This window comes from Protopterus annectens, chromosome 17.part0 (assembly GCF_019279795.1).
Source record: "Protopterus annectens isolate FY-2018-M chromosome 17.part0, PAN1.0, whole genome shotgun sequence".
NCBI lineage: Eukaryota > Metazoa > Chordata > Ceratodontiformes > Protopteridae > Protopterus > Protopterus annectens.
Genome location: NC_056751.1, coordinates 37,630,120 through 37,653,209, shown reverse-complemented (window position 1 = coordinate 37,653,209; position 23,090 = coordinate 37,630,120). Strand labels below are relative to the sequence as shown.

General features: G+C 41.6%; 1 protein-coding gene across 1 annotated transcript in view; it reads left to right on the top strand.

Moving 5' to 3' along the window:
- Positions 1–23,090, top strand: part of WDFY3 (WD repeat and FYVE domain containing 3) — a 5,086,165-nt gene that overhangs the window by 3,860,478 nt on the left and 1,202,597 nt on the right. Inside the window, exon 36 of the mRNA XM_044059488.1 lies at positions 20,188–20,348. Within this exon, the coding sequence (XP_043915423.1) occupies positions 20,188–20,348 (161 nt within the window). The remainder of the gene's footprint in view (positions 1–20,187; positions 20,349–23,090) is intronic.

Sequence of the window (23,090 nt, the reverse complement as noted above, 5' to 3'; positions counted from 1 at the left end):
GTCAGTGACTGCTGATAATGCTAGTGAAAGAAAGAAAGTACGCCTTTTTCTCCCCCTGATACTGTGTATCTGGAATTTATATTATAACAAGATAAAGGCTAGATAAAAATATAATGTTGTTATATGGGGTTGCAAAGGGGAAGAGGCTGAAGTCAACTATTGTGTTTCTGTGTTTGTGTGTGTGTGTGTGTGTGTGTGTGTGTGTGTGTGTGTGTGTGTGTGTGTGTGTGTGTGTGTGTGTGCATTTGAAATGGATTGCTGTCATTTACCTGATGTTATGCATACTGGTAGAAGTGTTCACAAACAAATCATATAAAATAATAGTTTTCTTGCATTTGATATGAGCTGTGTCCCCTTGAAACTGCAGAGCCATTAGATGGACTTTATCTATCAGCAGAGTTCTGTGGTTAACATAAAAACTATCTGCAGGCATAGCCAGTTAATCAGGAAGTGACTGAACCATGAACTTGGAAACATCTGTATGGGGAACCATTAACAGTAGTACTTGCAGGGGAAGTCACAAACATTTCAATGAAAGTAAATGAAGTCTGATACATTGAAAGGGAATACAAGCAAATCAATTCCTGGTAGCCCCATTCTCTTCAGTATAAATCATAACAATGCAGAATCTGTTAAGTTTTACACAGTAATTAATCTATTAAATTAATGATAGCTAGGGGAATTGAGATGAAACAAAATGGGATGGTCTGGGTGTAGGATGGAATACAGGCTCCATCTTGCATTTTCACCGTGATTAAGCCTGTGTATGTAGGCAGCTGTCTGTATGGACCAGTATATGGAGGAATCTTTCCTTTTTGAAAAATGTACATAGCTGTCTGTGTTTGCCGTGAGTTAAAAGGAGTATGGGTGTTAAAAATGAAAATGTACATATTTATTTTAATGTTTTTATTGAAACAAAAAGTCTGGGAAAATGTGAAGCTGCAGTTGCATGAGACCAGCCTGCCAAACAATAATGTGTGCATGTAAGTCGCAACTATGAAACATGTAGTCAGAAAAGCTGGTGTATAGAATATGTGAACACAACATCTTATCAGAATGTGTGCCTTATCGAAGTAGGAACGCAAACTGTAGCATGCTATTTAACATGGCTAATCTTTATTTAATGTTGGGTAAGGCCTGTAGGCAATTGCTCCTGTTTGGAGGGTTAAACTTCATTTTTTGAAGATGTACATAGTTTTGTGTATTTATTCTAAGATAATAGAGGATGGGGTGTTTTGATAATGTGTTTTTTTTTTTTTTTTTGCAGGTTTTCATTAAAACAAAAAAGTTTTGAAAAATGTGACACAGGTTCAAATGGAGATGAGATGAAAAATTGTACAAAAGTTCAGCCTGTCAAACATTAGTACACCAAAACTGGAAATACACACAAAAGTAGGAGGGGGTAATAGCTTTTCATCATAATGACTATGTTATCCATATTTTCTTTAAACGCAGATGGCCTTCAGGTATAGAGTAAAAGGAAAAAAGTATTGAATTATGTTAAGAAATGCAGAGTGCAAATAGGAAAGCTGCAGGAGACGCATTTGGAAAGAAATGAGCATGTGAATTTGATAAAGAAAGGGTTTGGGGATGGATATTCAGAATATCAAGGACAAAGGAAAAGAGGGGTAATTATACTAATTGCTAGAGAGGCTCCAATAGTGATAGAAGGGGGGGTAGTGGTAGATTTGTGGTAGTAAGGAGCTGTTGACAAGGGAAGAGGATTATGCTGGCATGCATTTGTTATTTCATCAAGAACTGCTATTATGGAGCTCAAGAAAAGTTTGGGAGAAACAATCAGCTTTCAGCAGGGAATATTACCTATAGACGCGGACTGAAACTTGATTTGCAGTAATGAGACTGTATCTGGGACCTCAGAGGGAAATGTAACAAAAGAGGTTAGATTTCTGAAGAAACTTATGAAAGTATTTGAAATGGAAGATATGAATTGATTAGTAGAAACTGTGAAAGAATTTACATATTTCCCCAAGTACAATAAGTGGGATAAACTGAATAGAAGTTATATTTCTCAAGAACACTTGCATTTAATTGAAAGCTTCAACACACATACAATAATTATTTCAGATCATGCACCAATAAAAACTAAGATAAAAAAATGCAGGGTAATGAAGTAAAAATGAGACACTGGTGCTTCTGTACCTACCTGTTAAAAAGAGAGGAGTTTAATTAATGGTTAGTGGAAATTATTTAAGATTTATTAGGAAGATAGAAATATCTTCAAAAGTTATAGCTAGTGAGTGAGATACAATGCAAAAAAACAGGGTAGAAATAAAAGAGAAAGAACACTGTTAAGAAGTATTAGGAATTACTTAGAATAGCTGCCAAAGGTTAAAGTATTTAAGAGTAAAGGGCATCTCAGAACAAGGAGAGGAGCTTGGATATTGGGTTTTGGCATAATGGTTAAGGTGTTTGCCTGACAAACACAAGGTATAGGGTTTGATTCTCAACTAGGGTAATGATTAGGCTTAAAATGGCCCACATGAACAATTAGTCTGATATTGACCTATGAACTTAGGAGCATATGCAGAGTGCTAAAGAGAAAATAAGGCAGTAACTCTATAATATGCATGACTTTAGAAAGATTGCAGTCAAGCAACAATGTTTCATGTTAAATCCAGAATGCAAAAACTTTTAGCATAACAATTTAGCAGAAGTACAAAGGGTTGTTGTCAAACTTAGGGAGCCTATAACAATAAAAATAACCAGAGATCCTGCAGAGGTTTTAGAGATAGTTCAAAAATGTTATGAACATTTGTATAAAGCAGAGAAATGTGGAAATCAAGAAAGAGGACAAATGGAAATATTTATTGGAGAATTAAATATGCCAAGGTTAGTGGTAGATCAGGCTCAATTACTAATAGGATAGGAGGAGATGAGATAAAAATGGATGTTCTTCATCTCACATTGCTGCAGTCCTTACATATGGGGTAGTCCGCTGTCCTCGGTCGGCCCGAATACCAAAGTATTAGGCTGACGTCGGTCATGGGCGCTCAGATCTGACATCAGAGCGTCAGGGTATAAAAGCGCATGACCGACGTCATATCCGCAGTCTTTTTTGCCGCATGGTCCGATGCAGAAGCAGCGTTGCAAGTGCCGTTCGTTCTGAAATTTTCGGATTGGTTTCAGACCGATACCAAGTTGGGCTAAGTACCCGTTGGGAATATTTTTGTTTTTCTTGCCTCAGTTATTTCCGGATGTCAGAAAAAGTGAATAATTGTATTTCTTGTGGGAAACAGATACCGCATAGGGATTATCATTCTCTTTGTATTCCTTGTTTGGGACGGAGCACGACGTAGTCGGGTGTAGGTTTTGTGCTAGGTTTAATAAGCGCACCATAAAACGAAGGTTAGATTGCGCTAGGTTAGTCTTTGGTAAGTGGTGTAATTATAATATGCCGTCGGATCCTCCGGGCCTCAAGAAGCGCAGGACAAATCTTTGAAGCCTAGGCAGGATGATTCGTCCGTTTCGGACGCCGGTCCTTTAGAAGCTACAGTGGAACAGGTGGATCCGGCTGAAGTTTCTGTTGAGTCTCAGGGGGAAACTTTGATTTTACAAGATGTGGCCTCACAGGAGTTAGGTCAGGCTGAAGGGGCCTCTCAGGTTACTATTCTCCCTTATATGCCTAAGGTGGTTAGGCCTTCTACTTCTATTTCTAAGGCTCCTTCTAAGGGCAGGTCTGTTTTGCCTTCCTCCGGTGTCAGTCCTGGTGTTTCAGGGTCTGTGCCTAAAAAGCACATGCTTAAAATGGCAGAAGATTTGATTACTTTAATTAGAGGTTCTATGCCCCCTCCTGATAAGAGGCCCAGGGTGGAGCCAGAGTTGGAAAGTTTGGATCAGGCCTCAGATGATTCAGAGTCTTCTGCTGAAGACATTCAAGATTTTCTCCCTTATTCTGATTCTGATGCAGAGGATTCCACTCCTTCTGCTTCTCCTCCAGAGGATTTTTCATTTTCAGAAACTCTACATTCCATGAGGGAGCATTTTAAGTGGGAGGGACAGGATTTCTCTGATTCAAGGAAGAGGGAATTCTTGTTTTACCACAGCATAGACCCTTGGCTATACCTCCTGTTTTGGATGTTGTTCAGGATGTTTTTCAGAGGCTTCCCTTAATCCAGATTCTTTGCCTCCTGCGCCAGTTAAGCCGGACAGGTATTACAGGGTGCCTGAGGCTCATAAATATCTGTATAAGAGTCCTAGGGCGGACCCAGAAACTATTAGTCAGGGGCCTAAGGGTGTTAGAGCCTCTGTTGTTAAGAATCCGGTTCCTCTAGATAAGGAAGCTAGAGCTTTGGACAGATGGGGTAAGAAGGTGTATACCTCTTCTACTTTAGCAATGAGGGCTTTAAATTGCCAGTTTCATATGTTGAAGTATCAGAATTTCCTCCTTTCTCAGCTAAAATCTAAAGTGGATGCTTTGGCAGAGGGCATAGAGTGTAAAGAATTGCAGGATTTGGTACATGTCTCTGAACAGGTGGGTAAGCATTCTTTGCAGTGTGGTTTTGATGCTTTACAGGCTTCTTCTAGGGTGGCTGCCACTGGTTCAGTTCTTCGTAGGCACGCCTGGCTTAAGGATCAGAATTTATCCGAGCATGTTAAAACTAGAATTCTGGATGCCCTTTACAGTCTGAAGTTTTGTTTGGTCCCCCTGTGGAGTCAGTTTTGAAGAAAATGGAAGACAAGGCTAAGTCTATGCAGACTGTTAAAGATTTTTTGCAGGTGCAACCCTCAAAGTTTAGTAGAAATTGGCCTACTAGGGGTGGGCGTGCCTTCTTCTGATTCTCAGTCTAGGGGTAGATCTAGGCGTGGTAGGGGCAGAGCTCAGAGTACCTTCAGGCCTACAACATGGAGTTCGCCTGCACAATCTGCTGGTGAGGGCAGGGGCCAGTCCTTTCATAAACAGGCCCAATGACCTGCATTTTCAGCTGCCAGATTCTTCTTGCCTGGCAGCTCCTTTGGGAGGAAAGCTAGCACTTTTCAAGCAAAACTGGCTTTTAGTCACCCAGGACAAATGGGTATTGCACATTATAAACCGAGGCTACAAGTTCTATTTCCATACATTGCCTCCTTTCAAAGGCATGCCAGATGTTCCTCCTCGGCAAAGGATAGAGGCTCACAAACAGATTTCTTTACTTCTTCAAATGGGAGCTATACAGCCAGTTCCTCTGTCAGAAGTGGGCCTAGGATTTTATTCTCGCCTGTTTCTAGTACCAAAGAAAGGGAACACGTGGAGACCGATTTTGGATTTATCTATCCTCAACACTTATCTGGACATTCCAAAGTTCAAAATGCTGACGTTACAACAGCTTTTACCTCTGTTGGGAAAAGATCACTGGATGGTAACTCTGGATCTCAAAGAGGCTTATCTTCATGTTCCTATCAGGCCCAGTTGCAGGAGGTACACCCGTTTTCGGGCTAGAAAATTACATTATGAGTTCTCTTCATTCCCCTTTGGCTTATCTACTGCCCAGAGTGTTCACAAAGGTTCTGGCTCCAGTGATAGCCTTTTTCAGGTTAAGAGGAATACAGATTTATCCTTATTTGGACGATTGCCTGATTATTGCACAAGACAAGGACGAACTTCTTCATCATCTACAGTATGTGATGGTAGTGTTAAGATGCCTAGGGTATTCTGTGAGCGAAACAAAGTCCAGTCTAGTACCCTCTCAGGACATGTGCTTTCTGGGTGTGAGACTGAATACAGCTTCCCAGATGGCCTTTTGACTCGGACAAACAAAGAAGCCTTTCTCTTTATTTCCATCAAATGTCTCTACAGTCCAGGCTGACTGCAAGGACAGTCCTTCAAGCCTTGGGGTTCATGGCATCTTGTATTCTGGTGCTTCCCAATGCCAAACTGCATATGAGGAAGCTGCAATGGTATCTCAAAATGTATGGACACAACACTGCCAAGATCTAGACACTGTCATTCAGATAATACCTTGCATTCAGAAGGAATTTTGTGGTGGGCTCAGGAATGCCACCTAAACAAGGGACTCTCTGTGACCCGACCAGAGGAGTCAGATTCTAACGACAGATGCCTCGGACAAGGCTTGGGGAGCACACCTCAATGGAAAATGGGTGCAAGACACGTGGCCTGTCAGACTTCAACATTTGCATATCAACTTGAAGGAGATGTTAGCAGTCCAGTTTGCATTGATGGCTTTCAGGATTTACTTCACCCAGGGCAGGTGTTGATTCAAACAGACAACACTACTGTCATGTGGTACATCAACAAGCAAGGGGAACTCATTCGTACCCTCTTTGCAGGCAAGCGATGATTTTGTGGGAGACTGCTCTCAGTTTACACCTCAATCTTCAGGCAAGGTTTCTGCCAGGAGCACAGAACTCCTTAGCAGATGTGTTGAGCAGACAAATAGTGGATCCTCACGGTGGAAATTGGATCCTCATGTATTTCAAAAGTTGACAGTGTTATGGGGAACTCCAGACATAGATCTGTTCGCTTCTCCACTAAATTACCAGTTGCCAAAGTTTTGCACAAAATGTTTCATCCCACAGCTTGGAAGGTGGATGCTCTATCATTCAGTTGGAACAATCTTCATGTATATGCCTTTCCACCTCTGCCTCTTCTCCCAAAGGTACTCTTGAAGGCCAGACAAGACAAGCCATCCATGATTCTGATAAGCGCGGATTGGCCTCGCCAGCACTGGTACCCACTACTGAGGAGTTTAGTACGAGAGCCTCCATGGCCTCTGCCTTTGATTCCGCACCTTTTGTCTCAGGAGGGCAATCACTTCCTCAATGTCAGGATTCAGTCTCTGCATCTAACAGCCTGGCATATTCTGTTTTAGACTCTGGAGGGTCTCAGCTTCCACAACAAGTTTTGAATGTTATTTTAGAGGCCAGAAGGCCTAGTACAAGGAAAGTTTACGCTGATAAAGGGAGGAGATTTTTTATTTGGAGCAAAGGGAAGGACTTTGATGTTTCCAAGCCTGATTTAAGTGTTTCTCTTCAATATCTTACTGAGTTATTGGACAAGGGTTTGTCCTTCTCCTCCATAAAGGTTCATGCTGCAGCCATTTCTGCTCACTATGACTGTGACCCTCCTTTATTCTCTCATCCTTTGTTTAAGCAATTTCTTAGAGGGGCAAAGAACATAAGACCCCCACGTAGAGCTCCTACTCCTGCTTGGGATCTCAATTTTGTGTTGGAAAAACTTACTCTACAACCTTTGGAGCCTGCAGCTACTGCCGAGTTAAAGTATTTGTCATGGAAGACTGCTTTTTTGTTGGCCATTACCTCTGCAAGAAGGGTTTCTGAATTACAGGCCCTTATGGCAGTGGAACCTTTCCTGATTTTTCATAAGGATAGGGTATCTTTGCGTACTAATCCTTCCTTTATGCCTAAAGTGGTTTCTAGTGTGGCCTTGAACCAAACTATTCATTTGCCTACTTTTATGCAAATCCCAAAATAAAGGGGAGAAGATTTTGCATACTTTGGATATTCACAGGCAGTTGCGTTATTATTTGAGCAGAACCAAGGGGTTCAGGCAGTCTCAGCAGTTGTTTGTTTCTTTTGCTTTGGGTTCTCAGGGAAAACCTGTTTCAAAACAAACTATTTCTAAATGGATTGGTTTTTGTATTTCTTTCTGTTATTCCCATCATGGTAAGGAGATTCCAGCTGGAATCAGACCTCATTCCACTAGGGCGACTGCTACTTCTACTGCCTTTCTAAGGGGGGTAGCTACAAAAGATATTTTGGAAGCAGCTACTTGGAGTTCAGTACATACTTTTTCTAAACATTACCACCTTCCTCTTTATTCTAAGTCTAGGGCTGGATTTGCCACTGCAATATTACAGGGCATTTTAGCAGCCCCTAATGCTTTTTGATTTTGCCATCCTCCCTTTACCTCTGCTTTGGGATTCTACCCATATGTAAGGACTGCAGCAATGTGAGATGAAGAACATAGTACAGTTTTGTACCTACCATAAATGTAGATGTTCAAGATCCACATTGCTGCAGTCAATTTCCTCCCTCCTTCCCCACTGTAGTTTGGCATAGTTATATGTTTTGGGTGATGGTTGTTGTTGGGCATGTTTTTTGGGAGGTATTCTGTTTTTGGCTGTGGCCTTTCTTTTTAGGGCCTTCTGACATCTGGGGCAAGAAAAGACTGCGGATATGACGTCGGTCATGCGCTTTTATACCCTGACGCTCTGATGTCAGATCTGAGCACCCATGACCGACGTCAGCCTAATACTTTGGTATTCGGGCCGACCGAGGACAGCGGACTACCCCATATGTAAGGACTGCAGCAATGTGGATCTTCGAACATCTACATTTATGGTAGGTACAAAACTGTACTTTATGTATAACCAGTCTACAGGAACGTCCCCAGGAATAGATGGTATTCCTGTAGAAGTTTGGAAACTAGGAGGGAAGAACTGATAAAAGATCTGGAAGGTTTTGTTTAACTGTATTTTAAGAGGAGAAGCACCAACATTCTTGAAGAAAGCGGTGGCTGCAGTAATAGAGGGTAAAGATCCATCGGATCCAGTTTCATGCAGGTCCATTTCAATAGTAAACCACGATTATAAAGTGTTTGGCTATAATGGCCAAAAGAATGTGGTTTTGTAGAGAGGAGGCAAAAATTCAACTACATTAACATAACACTAATGATCCAGAGGAGAAGCAGAATGTAAAAATATCACTGATAAAACCAGAAAAGGAAAATACAGTGTTGTAGAACATTTTAAGACAGTTTCAAATCTTTTCCAGTTACAAAATTAATGAAGCTAAAACAAAACAATTATCCACACACAGATTTATTCAGCAATGTCCATATTTATGGGGACATGATAAAATTAAGTATTTAGGAGTATGGATTAAAAATGATTCTGGTGTGATAGCCAAGGATATGTGGGAAAAGACTAAATGAAAGATGGTACAAAAACTGAGAAATTGGAAGCTCCGTTATATGGATATGGATTTTAAGAGACAAGCAGTTAAAATGTTTTTAGTCCCTTTAATCTTATACACAGGTCAGGCATATTTTTTTATCAACCAGATGAGAAGTTGTGGATAGCAATTAATTAAAAGCTGAAAAATTTTATCTGGGAGTGGAAGATGGCAAGAGTCACGTCAGATAAGTTGATTCTTCCAGTAGAACAAGGCGGATTGGGAGTACTCGATTTGAAGCAGTATTTCAGCACTACACAGTTAAGGCTCCTGTACATAGCACAAGCAGAAACCTATAATTCAAAGTGGAAAGAGATGATGATGCACACAGGAGGAAGCTCAAGAAACAAGTAGAAACTGGGATTTTGGTTGCAGACCTTTAAGGAGAATATGAATGTAATATTCTGTGTGAGAGTTGTTAAAGTAGCAGAAAATATTCTAAGAGCTAAGCCAACATGGGAATGGAGAAAGGAGAGTATGCTGATAAGGATGACTGCAATTAGGGATAAGGACAATAGGCAAGGCGTGGTTGGAATTTTTTGGAGAAAATTGGCACAATAACCGAGGTATTGGGAGCAAATAACTAGAGAGGGAAACATAATAGAATGGGAAGATGCTAAGAATGTATTTGGACTGCAGGTTACAGATTGCCTTCTCTATCAAGGAATTGATATCAGAGTAGAGACAAAGAGAAAGGAATAGGGGGGTCCTAAACAAAAGGCCAGCACTGGCAGAGTTTTTAGTAGAGTCTGGAACTGCTGCTGTTAAAAAAAAAAAAAGAAATAATTAGTACAGCATATAAAATATTGCATGTTTTCTATAAGAATCAGTCAGAAGAGACTAAAATGTTTGGAAGAGAGACTGGATAAGCAATTCACAAAGAGACAATGGGGGATATATGTTTGTCTCCCAAATATGCAACAAAATCTAGAAGATTTAGGATTTTTACTTGGAAATGTTTACATAGATATTTTATACCCCACGTAGACTGCAGAGAATTTTTCCTCAGGTAGTTTGCAAATGTTTGAGATATGATTGGGAAGAAAGAGGTAATTGAGAACATATTTTCTGGGGTGTAATGAGTTGGCAGGCTTTAAAAATTCCCTGGAGACAACTCTATCAGAAATACTGGGTGAGCAAATTGGTGTAACTAGGGAAATTATTTTATTGAGCTATGATAACAGAATCCGAATTGCCTAGACATAGTAGTGAATATAGTAACAGAGAGAAACCAATTGGAACTGGGATTTTTAGAAAAGGGTAGGAGCAAATTACATAGGAAAAAATGGGAATTTTGGGAAAAATACATACAGGGGAAGAATGAGGTTTAAAAGAAGGCAGGATTTTTGAATAAGTTATGTAATGTTTGTCAGTTATTGGGTGGATTATAAGTGATATATAGTGTTTGCAATGAAAATTATGTCAGTATGGTTTGTGGTGTAAAATGCTTGCAACTAAGATTGTCAATACAGTTTGTTTTCATTTATATAAACGTATGACTGCCTGTGTCATAAGCGATAATTTAGTAGTGGTGTTTCTTGTTTAAAAAAATGGTTAGAGGAAGATGAGACTCAATAATTAATAAGATAAGAGAGGATGAAATAAAAATAGCAATGTATAATAAATCATCATAGATTTCTGCAAGGGCAAATGATATTCCTGTGGAAGTTGGAGGGAAAAGTCATAAAGATTTGGAAGGTTTTGTTTAACAGTATTATAAAAGGAGGGACAGTACAAGCATTTTGGAATAAAGCTGCGATAGCTGTACTATTCAAAGCGGGTAAAGACTCTTTAAATCGTACTTTATATAGACCCATTTCAAATTTGAACCATTATTGAAAAGCATTTATGTTTATATTTGCAAATAGAATGGCTAAGATGTTTCCCAAACTGACAGGTACTCATCAGTGTAGTATTGTGCAGGGGATGCAGACATTTGACAGCATTAACACAACAATGATGATTCAAAGCTTAAGCTGAGGGCAAGAAGATGCTGCTGTGTTTGTGGGTGGGTCTAGATTCAGAGAAGGCATTTGACAGAGTTAGTTGGGAATTTTATAAGAAAGGCAATGGCAGCATGTGTGTTTCATGATAGAATAACAGGGTTAATTAGAAAGGGTCTATATCACAACGTCGAAGACGCATTACTTTGAATGTGTCTTCATCGAACCCATAAAAACAAAAACTGAAAACAGCGAAACTGTATATGAGTGATTTCTTTCCCTGGGAATGAAATTGCTTGTCCAAAAAAAATATATATAAATATATATATATATATATATATATATATATCACTACACAAAAAACAAAGTGGGGGGGTTTAGCCCCCCCCTCACATCCTCCCAACTTGGGGGGCTGTGCCCCCCCTAACTAAATATACCAACTCCGAGATCGTACTACAATTTACAAAACAGCAAACTACCAGAGGCGGGCAAGCGATGTCTTTCCCAGGGAAAGAAATCACTCATATTCCACTTTGCTGTTTTCATTATTTTAAGTTTGGCAAAGACGCATTTGAAATTATGCATCTTCGGCAATCTAATAGGAACCCAATTAGAAGGATATATGAAGACTTAGATGCAAGAATCATGGTGAGATGGTTCTTTTCTGATGAGCTGTGTTTGAACTGAGGAAGCCGGCAGGGGTGTCCTTTTTCCACTTGCAAAGAAACTATGGGGCTCTCAGATTCAAAGGTATATCTGGTATGTTACTCAAGAAAGATTAGTTTTATTTTGATAAATCCAGAAAATGATATTTCAGTGTTGTTGAACATTCGGGGACAAATTCAGTTTTTTTAGGATATAAAATAAATGAAGATAAAACAAAGGCTATAGCAGTAGACTGTTTTGCTACATATGAATTGGTTCAGCAACTCCCATATTTTTGGGACATGATAAGATGAAACATTTAGGTGTTTGGATTAAAAAGGGTGCTATTATCACAGCTAAGGATATTGAGATAGAGACTAAACAGAAGATAGTACACAATTTGAGAAGTTGGAATCTCTTAACTATGGATTTAGATAGTAAGGTACAAACTGTGAAAATGTTCCTAGTCCTTTTTTTATACTGTATACTGGTCAGGAATATTTTTATCAACCAGAGCAGAAGCTGTGGACCATGTGTAATAAAATTAACAAAGGAACCAAGGTATTGTGAGCAAATAACTAGGGTAGGAAAAATCATAGAGTGGGATGAGGCCAAGTAGAGAAGTTGGAGACAGCTTTCCCTAAAACAGATTGATAACAGTGTCTGGACATGCAAAAAAGGGATAGGGGGCCTTTAATTGAAAGACCAGTTTTTGATTGAGTTTGTAGTTGTCAGGAACATAAACTGTGGTTAAAAATGGATAATTAATTTGGCATGTAAAATAATTTATCATTAAAAAACAACCAGTGGAAGTTGGAAAAGAATGGGAAATGAGAATAGAAAGGAAGTATATAAAGAGAAAATAAGGGGATATTTGTATGGTTGCCAAGCTTCCAGCAAAATCTAGAAAATGTAAGATTTTTGCTTGGGAATGTTTCCATAGGTATTTTATACACCAAGTAGATTTTAGAGAAATTTTCCACAGGTAGACCACATCTGTTGGAGATATGATGGGAAAGAGAAGGGTACCTTTAGAAGTTCCTTGCAGGGTACTTTGTCAGAAATGTTGGGGAAGCAAATTATTTGGAGGTCTTGAGACAAAGCACAGACTTTATTCTTGTAAGTAGCTTTAAGTTCCACCCTAACTCAGAACATGGTTTTGATTTCTGTTCAGTCCTCTTTCTGGTTCCAGAGAAATGGACAGTTTCCATCCTGGACTCGGCAACATCAGTCAACACATCTGTACATCAGTTTCCTTCAGGGTTCTTGCATGGTCTTAATGGTTCTGAAGACTGTCTTTTGGAACATGAGTGTATGTGGCCCACATAGAAGACTTCCTTAGTTTGCTCTGGGTGAGCATCAGTTCCAGTACAAAATGCTGCCATGTGGATATTTTTCAGTGCTGACAGCATTCAAAGTGATGATGAATGTGGTAGATGAAGTGTTGCAAGGAAGGAATTTTTTTCATGTTGCTGTATGTGGATGACAGGGTGCTGGTTGCCTCATTGAGGATCACTTTGGTAATGTCCTTCCCTGCACTAGGTGCTTTCATGGTTACTGACCTTGTGGTTAGCATGCACTGAGAGAGATTGTCTGATCCTACCCTGGAGGATTGCCTTTGTAGGTATGGGGCTACACACTTTCCAGTGCCATTTATTTCAGTTTGCTGGTGAGGACAAGGACTTCATAAATGTAATGGCTTTGGTAAGGATGTAGTAAGTGGTCTGTGATTGGAACTTACTGCTGTTTCTAGTCTTAATGGCAGCCATGATCTGTAGGATGGCATTTGCTTATGTTAGAAAGTGAAGTTTGCAGTTAACTGTTAGCTTTCAGTGGCTGTGGAGCCGCCATACACCCTCTCATTAATTGATGATATCAGATCTGTTTTACCAGGACTGGGAATTGTGAACATTTCTCACCAAACTTCAGGTGGGCTTTCCATTCCTGCAAGGTAGCTGTCACAGGTCCTGACGGTGGAAGTTTCCCTGATGTGATTTATGGGATATTGTACTTTCTTGTGTGCTTTGATAGAGAGCTCCACATCTGCCGGTTGAAAATACAAACAGGTGGCATACTTACACTGAAACAAGGATGTTCATCGTGCATACAGCTGCAGTAATCACAGATGGGTTTTCTGCCGTCAGGCGGTCCCTCGGTCGGCCGAATTTCAAAGTCTAGGTCCGGTGTCGGTTGTTGTCGCTTTCTCTCCTGACGTCAGTGAGGCCGGAGTATATAAGACACAGCCGATGCCGTGTTCCCCAGTCTTTTTTGCCGCGCGGTGCCCGAAGTAGAAGCAGTTCGCAAGTGCCAGTCGGCCAACTCCTGAATTACGGAAATATTGGAAACCGAAGTCTTCATTAAAGCCTAGTACCCCGTTGGGGAAACTTTTCTTGCCTCAGTCCGATGTCAGAAAAAGTTAATAATTGTATTTCTTGTGGGAAGCAAATACCGCATAAGGATTTCCATTCCCTTTGCATACCTTGTTTAGGCCCAGACCACGACGTCTCGGGCTGTCGCTTTTACGCTACTTTCAATAAACGCACTATTAAGCGTCGGGCGGAGTTCGCCCAACACTATTTTGGTAAAACCTTTGATTATAAAATGTCGTCTGATACTCCGACTACCGTTTTGTCCAAAAAACGCATGGACAAGGACCGATACGCGAGGTCCGCGGTCCCCGCCGACACCATGCCAAAACAGGCTACACGTGGTCCGGTTCTCAGCGAGATGCCTTTGCAGTCCCTGACTACCGACGACACTCCTTTGGCGGTGTCCTCTGTACCCGAGACCGCTGGCACCTCGGCCCTTTCCCAGACTACAACCACCGAAGCCTTTGCTAACGTTGAGCCTACTAATGTGGACAGGTCCACTTCCACCCATGGTGTCTTTAGACCCTCATCTTCTTTTTCTATTAAGGCCTTTACTAAATCCAAAGCAGCCAGGCATCCCAAGAGGCCTGTTGCACAGGGCCAATCTCCAGGCCCCATGCCTAAAAAACAGATGCTTAAAATGGCTGAGGATTTAATTACTCTTATCAGGGGTTCTCAACCCCCTCCTGACAAGAGACCCAGAGTGGAGGAAGATTCTCCCTCTTCTGATCAGGGCTCCATTTTATCAGAACATTCTGATGTAGAGGAACACTCTTACTCCCCTTTTGAGGATTCGGATGCAGAGCAGTCCATTCCTTCTGTATCTCCTCCTGAGGATTTTTCCTTTGGGGAAACCTTGCACACTTTGAGGGAACACTTCCATTGGGAAGGCCAAGACTTTTCAGATTCCAAGAAAAGACTTAGGGAATTTCTTTTACCTCAACACAGACCTCTGGCGATACCTCCTGTTTTAGACATACTTGATGATGTTTATTCGGAGGCTTGCCTTAACCCGGATTCTCTGCCTCCTGCACCAGTCAAACCTGATAGGTACTACAGAGTACCTAACTCTCACCAATTTCTCTTCAAAAGCCATAATGCTGACCCTGAAACCATTTCTCAAGGCCCCAAGGGATTGAAGGCCTCCACTGCCAAGAATCCACTTCCTGCCGAATGAGAGTCAAGATCTTTAGAAAGGTGGGGAAAAAAGGTATATACCTCGGCCACCCTAGCCATGAGGGCCTTAAATTGTCAGTTTCATATGCTTAAATATCAACAGTTCCTGTTATCACAATTAAGGAATAAAATGTCTCAACCTGAACAACCAGATTTGAAGGAGTTGCAGGATATGATGCATAGTGCAGAGCAAGTGGGTAAACACACCTTACAATGTGGTTATGATGCCCTAGAGGCCTCAAGTAGAGCGGCTGCTACAGGATCAGTCATTCGCAGACATGCCTGGCTTAGGGAACAAAACTTGACTGATCATGTGAAAGCTAAACTTCTAGATGCTCCTTTACAAAAGGATGTGCTGTTTGGTACTAATGCTGAGGAGATATTACGGAAAATGGAAGAAAAAGCCAAATCTATGCAAATTGTCAAAGCTTTTCTACAGGTCCAACCACCACGTTTTAGCAGAAATTGGCCTTCAAAAAACTGGTCCTTTCCAGCCACTGACAAGCCCCAAAGAGGTAGATACAGACGCACAAGGGGTAGAGGGCAATCACAAGGATCATATAGAGGCCGACAATGGCAAACTCCAGCACCAAGAGGTGGCGAAGACAGTGCACAACAATACAGGAAACAAACCCAATGACTCCCTCATTTCCATGCCAAGCATGTCTCAGCTGGCAGCACCTTTGGGAGGAAAGCTAGCATTATTTGCAAGAAATTGGCATATTGTCACAACAGACAAATGGATCCTGGACATTATAAACAGAGACTACAAATTTCAATTCCACACTCTTCCAAAAATGAGAGGCATGCCAAACCTGCCACACAATCAAAGGGCAGAGGCACAACTACAAATTTCAAAGCTCATATGCATGAGAGCTATTCAAGAGGTACCTACTCACGAACAAGGTCAAGGTTTTTATTCAAGACTTTTTCTGGTACCAAGGAAAGGAACCGACTGGAGACCCATTTTGGACTTATCCATCCTAAACACATTTCTACTCGTACCAAAATTCAAGATGCTCACATTACAGCAACTTCTTCCCATGCTGGGCAAGGAGTTTTGGCTGGTAACATTGGACCTCAAGGAGGCATACCTGCATGTCCCAATCAGACAAAGCTGCAGAAGATACCTCAGATTTCTTGCAGGTTCAATCCACTATCAATTCTCTGCATTGCCCTTTGGCTTATCTACTGCCCAGAGTATTCACAAAGTGCCTGGCATCAGTGATTGCCTACTGCAGACTTCAAGGGATACAAATTTACCCTTATTTGGACGACTGCCTGATCCAAGCGGACAGCAAGTACATACTTCTGGAACATCTGGCATATGTAACACGGTTACTGCATTCTCTGGGATACACAATCAACAAAGAGAAATCCAGGCTAACTCCATCTCAGAAAATAACTTTCCTGGGTGCCAACTTGGACACAAACACCCAGATGGCCTATCTTATGCCAGAATAACAGGGGCAACTAACTCAGTACTTCAAAATACTAAATGTACCAGGCTTACTGCAAGGAAAATCCTGCAGGCTCTGGGCTTCATGGCATCTTGCATTCTTTTAATCCCATGTGCAAAGCTGCATATGAGGAAACTTCAATGGTACCTAAAAAACCTATGGTCTCAACACAGTCACAGTTTGGAAACAATAATACCAATAATTCCATGTTTGCAAAAGGAATTTCTATGGTGGGCCCAAGCATTTCCAGCAAACACAGGTCTCCCATTCTGCAAGCCTCAAGCAAAGCAAGTCATCACAACAGACGCCTCAGATTACGCCTGGTGGGCGCACATGACGGACAGGTGCATTCAGGGCAAATGGTCCCAAAAGGAAAAGCACCTTCACATCAATCAAAAAGAAATACTAGCAGTAATAAATACAATTACAGCTTTCAAGGACTTCCTGCATCCAGGACAATTACTGATAAGAACAGACAACACCACAGTAATGTGGTACATAAACAAACAAGGAGGAACACATTCATACCCCTTGTGCAGACTAGCCATGACTCTTTGGAACTTGGCTCTGGAATGGCAAATCAACTTCAAGCACAGTACTTGCCAGGATTGGAAAACACGCTGGCAGACAATCTAAGCAGAAATATGATAGATCCACACGAATGGAAGTTACATCCTCAGGTGTTTACAGAGATAATCCAAGCGTGGGGGAGGCCAGACATAGATCTTTTTGCTTCCCACGGGAATCATCAATTGGAAAAGTTTTGTTCGAGGACTTTTCATCCAAAGGCCTGGAGAGTGGACGCCCTTTCATTCAGTTGGACAGCATGGACAGTTTACGCATTCCCACCTCTGCCTCTTCTGCCCAAGGTGCTTTTGAAAGCAAGAGCAGACAGACCGAAGATGATACTGATTGCTCCAGATTGGCCAAGGCAACACTGGTACCCACTCCTGAGGAGTCTAACACATACTCCTCCCTGGTCTCTGCCTCTAATGCCTCGTCTGCTGACTCAGCACAGCTACAAAACTCTTCACAGTCAGCTGAAAACACTCAATCTTGCTGCATGGAAAATTCCTTAACACCACAACAGACCCTACTGTCCAAGGAGGTGCAGGATGTCATTTTGGAGGCCAGAAGGCCATCTACTAGAAAAGCTTACTCCGCAAAATGGAAGCGGTTTTGCTCTTGGAATGAGAAAAAAGGCCAGGACCCTAGAAAACTGAACTTGCCTCAGGTATTACAGTACCTAGCTGAGCTGCTGAACAGTGGACTATCATTTTCTTCCATAAAAATCCATGCCTCAGCCATTTCTGCAGAATTCAACACGGATCCTCCTTTATTTTCTCACCCACTCTTACGACAGTTCCTCAGAGGGGCTAAGAATATAAGACCACCAAGGAAACAACCAATACCAGCCTGGGATCTTAATTACATACTAGAAAAATTAACATTGCCTCCTTTTGAACCAACTGCCTCAACAGATTTGCAATATTTGTCCTGGAAAACAGCCTTCCTTCTGGCTATCACTTCAGCTTGTAAGTTTTCGGAACTACAGGCCCTCATGGCGGTGCAGCCTTTTCTCATTTTCCATCAGGACAGGGTTTCCCTTCGTACCAACCCGTCATTTATGCCTAAAGTGGTATCCAGGGTAGCTTTAAATCAAGCCATACACCTACCTACCTTTTACCCCAATCCTCAAAACAAAGGGGAAAGGCTGCTACACTCTTTAGACATCGATAGGCAACTACGTTACTATTTGGACAGAACAAAGTCCTTCAGGAAATCAGAACAACTGTTTGTGTCCTATGCTGTAGGGGCTCAAGGGAAGCCAGTTACCAAGCAGACTATTTCAAAGTGGATAGGCCACTGCATACATTTTTGTTATTCCTATCATGGGAAATCTGTTCCTACAGGTATCAGATCACACTCCACCAGGGCCACAGCTACCTCTACAGCCTTCCTCAGAGGAGTTCCTACCAAAGATATTTTGGAAGCAGCCACTTGGAGTTCTGTACATACCTTCACAAAACACTACCACCTGCCTTTATATTCCAGAACTAGAGCAGGCTTTGCCACTGCTGTGTTGCAGGGCATTCTGGCTCAACCCAGTTCCTCCTAGTACCTACCACCCTGTGCGTAGCTTTGGGACTCTACCCATCTGTGATTACTGCAGCTGTATGCACGATGAATATAGTACAGTTTTGTACCTACCATAAATGTAGATGTTCGAGTGCTAATACAACTGCAGTACAGGTTTCCCTCCCTCCTTCCCCACTTGGTAAAGGCATGGGGCCTAACACCCTCTTCATACAACCTGACTGGGTTATCCTTCTATGGTTTATTTGCTTGCAACTACTGATTTTGGATTATATTGCATTGCTTGTATATGCATATACAAATATTTTATGTATTGCCTTCCTTCTGGGGGCACCTGACATCTGGGGCAAGAAAGACTGAAGAACATGGCGTCGGCTGTGTCTTATATACTCCAGCCTCACTGACGTCAGGAGAGAAAGCGACAACAACCGACGCCAGACCTAGACTTTGGAATTCGGCCGACCGAGGGATCGCCTGACGGCAGAAAACCCATCTGTGATTACTGCAGCTGTATTAGCACTCGAACATCTACATTTATGGCAGGTACAAAACTGTACTTTATTTTCATTGGGCAGCTTTTGTTCACAGTTGCTGACTACGGTTTGTCAAAACTTGATTGGAATTTTAGAGGGAGCCAATGGTGTACTGCAGTCAGTTTTTCTCTCTTCCCCCATGTAGTTTGACCAGTGTGTGGGTATATGTAAGTGAAATGTGGCACTTCCCTTCCCTGAAGATGCAGTACGTCTATCAGTGGACCATAGGCATAATCATCATTCATTTAGCATTTAACATATCAGATCAAACTGATAGAGCAAGAATACATCTTTTTTATTCTAAGTGTACTAAGGTAACTTTACATTTTGCAGAGGTGATTATAGTTTTACTAATTAAATGCAATGGTTTGGCCAATGACAACATAAATCAGAATGTGCCAAAAGTGTACATTTGTAGTGGTTAATAAAAAGTGAAATACTAAACAGTTTTGACCATATCCTTTCTAGTATTTATCAGTAAACTTGCTTAGTACAGTGTTGAACTCAGAATTTGCAAAAAGCGTGGCAGGTGTCAAGTTATGTCACTTGAAATGGGCAGTTAGTTCACTGTATGAGTATTTGGCAGATGTTGCGGGTTAGCATGTAGTTAAAGGCTAGCTGTTAATATGCTATCTCATCTGGCCCTGGGTTTGATTGTCAATTTCCACTTACAAATATTCTGTGAGCAAAGCAATTAGATAGTGTTCCAGGCACTGCTGAAAAGGTGCCTATTGGTTTTTAGTGGGTTTGCCAAGTTAAGAAGTGAATACATTTAGTGTAGAGCTTAATTGTGCCCTCACTCCTCGTATAAGTTTTAGCACACAAGTAGATCCTAATGGTTACATGTTATGAGATGTTTGCATCTTTTCGTAGTTAAATTATCCCATAAAGGAGAAAAGGTTTTAAAAGAGTGCTTATGGAACATGAATGTGTGTTTGTTTGAGAGATGTACTGATGTTCCTAATGCTGTAATGTTTTGAAAGGTGATTTTTCATGTGAATTTTGTTCTGATTAACTGTGTTTTACTCTTCAGGTGAAGAAGCCTCACTGCCAATCACTACTGGAGGCAGCTATCAGATACTGATAAGTAACGTATTTTACTTCACTCAGCGTGTCGTTGACAAACTTTGGCAAGGCATGTTCAGCAGAGAATCCAAACTGGTAATAGAATTCATCATCCAGCTCATAGGCCAGGTAACAGACATGTTATCCACTTTAATGAGAAGCTAAGAAATGCTCTCACAAAATTTTTAGCAAGTGTATACTGTAATGGATCGTGAATTGTAGTTCTAATTTGAAAACAAAAATGGAACATAACTCTCCATTACCATGCTTTCATTTTCTGTTTATGTGCCCTACCGTATTTCATTCACAGCTGTAGCAGTCTGTTTCTGAACTGTAATAGACATGTCCATACCAAGAAAAATTTTTTTTTTTTGCTGCCCCATTCCCCCATGGTTAATAAGCATCGAGTGAATTGTTTTCCCTTCTTCTCCAGGGATCCTCCTTGGCAGCCTGAAAAGCACAGAAGTTGCACTTAGCATGGACCAAACTTCTGTTACAAACTGCATAAATGTGCAGTTTGGTGAACATATGCATCTTGGCATGGACTGCTGGATTTTACAGTAGCTGCCTCCTATGTGTCTCAGTGCTGTAGCAGGTAGGTCTTCCTCCCTTCCTCAGGATAGCGAAGTTTCACCTCTCACTCACTGTTGCCCTTAGTGGCCAGCTCCTTCAGCACCCAAACTGCTAATCAGTCTGGTTCCTCTGGGTGCACTCTGGGCTTTATCCCTCTGGTCCATAGTGGTGGTAAAAAAAATTGTTTTGGTCATGATTTTTTATAAGGATTGGGTTATTTGGTTAGAGTGACTGCACTGTCATGTAAGTGTATGCATTCTTTGTGTTGCGTACTTGAAGTCGTCATCGTTATTTGACTAATTTTATCTACTGAAGCATACATTTCCTTTTGCAGTTAAGAACATCTAGCCTCCTCCAGAATTGAGGAATGGCTACAAGTCAAGGAATGTTGTTTTCCAGACACCCAGCTCTTTGTTAGATAGCATTTTATGTCACTTTTGGTGCCTTTCTCTGAGTATCTGAATATTCCACTCAGGTCCCAGATGTTTGCCTATCTCAAAATGAATTCGGGTGTTTGCTTGGAAAAGTGAAATTTTTGCCAGGAAAAAAAGGGGTAGTCATGCATCTGAGATGTGTTACTAGTGCAGTGAATGTTGGAATGTAATATTTTTGTGTACAATTTAGTTCTTTTTCATCATGTGAGACAAGAAATTAGATTGGTACAGTAGTATGGTACACTAGTATGGTAATATGGCCGCAGTGGTTAGCGTTGTCGGCGAGTCACAGCAAGAGGTTCTCCAGTTCGATTCTTGGCTGGAGTGCCTTCTGTGTGGTCTGCATGTCCTCCCTGTAGTCGAGTGAACTTTAAAAGACATGCAGGTAGGTGTGTGTGTGTGCGTGTGTGTGTGTGTGTGTGTGTGTGTGTGTGTGTGTGTGTGTGTGTGTGTGTGTGTGTGTCTTCTTTGAACATTGGGTACCGGGCTGGCAACTCGACACCATAAAAATCCACTGCCAATCATTAGCGGCCCAGTGATCTGCTGTGGCGGCTCCTAACTGGGAAAAGCTGAAAAATAGTAGTATGGTAATATGGCCAAAGGTATAGCCAAGATTTTTGGACTTGTACATGAATTTTCAGACTGTAGTGACCCCTCAACCAATAATATTTGGTTGTAATGTATAGTTGAGAGGCCTCAGTATAACATCAGGTTAGCCTCTGTGAAGCATGTACTCTGTTATAGTAGCAGGCCTTAAGGTATTCTTTGTGGACTGCTGGAATAAGGCTCAGCCTTGGGCTTTCCCATTGGTTACTTTGTTTTAAAATCGTTTTAACTTCATTTGTATTTAAGCTTCACATTTGCACATAGCTGTGCATTACATAATGGGGTGTAGCACAGCTGTGTATAGCCATGCATAGATGCAAATGCCTAGAAAGACAATTTTCTCTAGATATCTGCTAGGGAACCCTCCTCATCTCCCCTGCTTCACTGTGCACAACACAGTTGCGCACTGCTGACCTGTGAGCAGCTCATTTGTGGATTGTGAAGCATTGACTCAGTTTTTTACTCCTAGCCCTCCGTAGAATAGCTGCTTTTTCACAGGATCATAGGAAGTTACTATGCTATTGGTCCTGAGGCCATTACAAGCCTAGTCAAGAATTTAGCCCTTGTTCTGACAAATCAGCACCCAATGCCCCTGTCCAGTAAGGACACAGGTGGAATCCCAGGGGTGTATTTTCTGTTCCCCATCCAGTTATCCAGGTTGCACTTAAAGAGGGTTAATGAGGTACTCTGCTTGACATGGAGCAGGAATCTATTCCACAGAAGGGGAGTCTGTGGGGTACAAATCTTTCCCACCAACAAGTCCTGTTGATGTCACAGACCAAGTTGGGGTCGTGTGTGTAGGTTACTCGAGTGGAGCTTGACTTGTGGATATGCAGCAGCCCATCTAGGTGGGATCTGAGATTGCTTTGTATGGGAGACAGAGGTCACCTCTGAGGAGTCTGTAGGAGACTGAGTAGAGGGACAGGGCCTTTAACCTATCTGTGTAGGGTAGATGTTTGAGGCCCTGGATTCTCCTGGTGAGGAACCTCTGTGGTCTCTCCAGCTGCTGCATGTGCTTTGTGAGGTACATGCCGAAAGGGGCATTGCACTCAATAATGGGTCTTGTAAAGGAAGAATACAGGGATGTTATGACCACCTTGTCCCTGGATGAGATACCCTTGCTAATGAGGTGGGCCATGTAGAAAGCTTTCCGTACAACAAAGGCAATATGGTGGTCAAAAGTCAGTTTGTTATCAACCTGGGTGCCCAAGTCCCTCGCAACTGATTGTGCGCTTAGAACCTTGTTATTAACGTGATA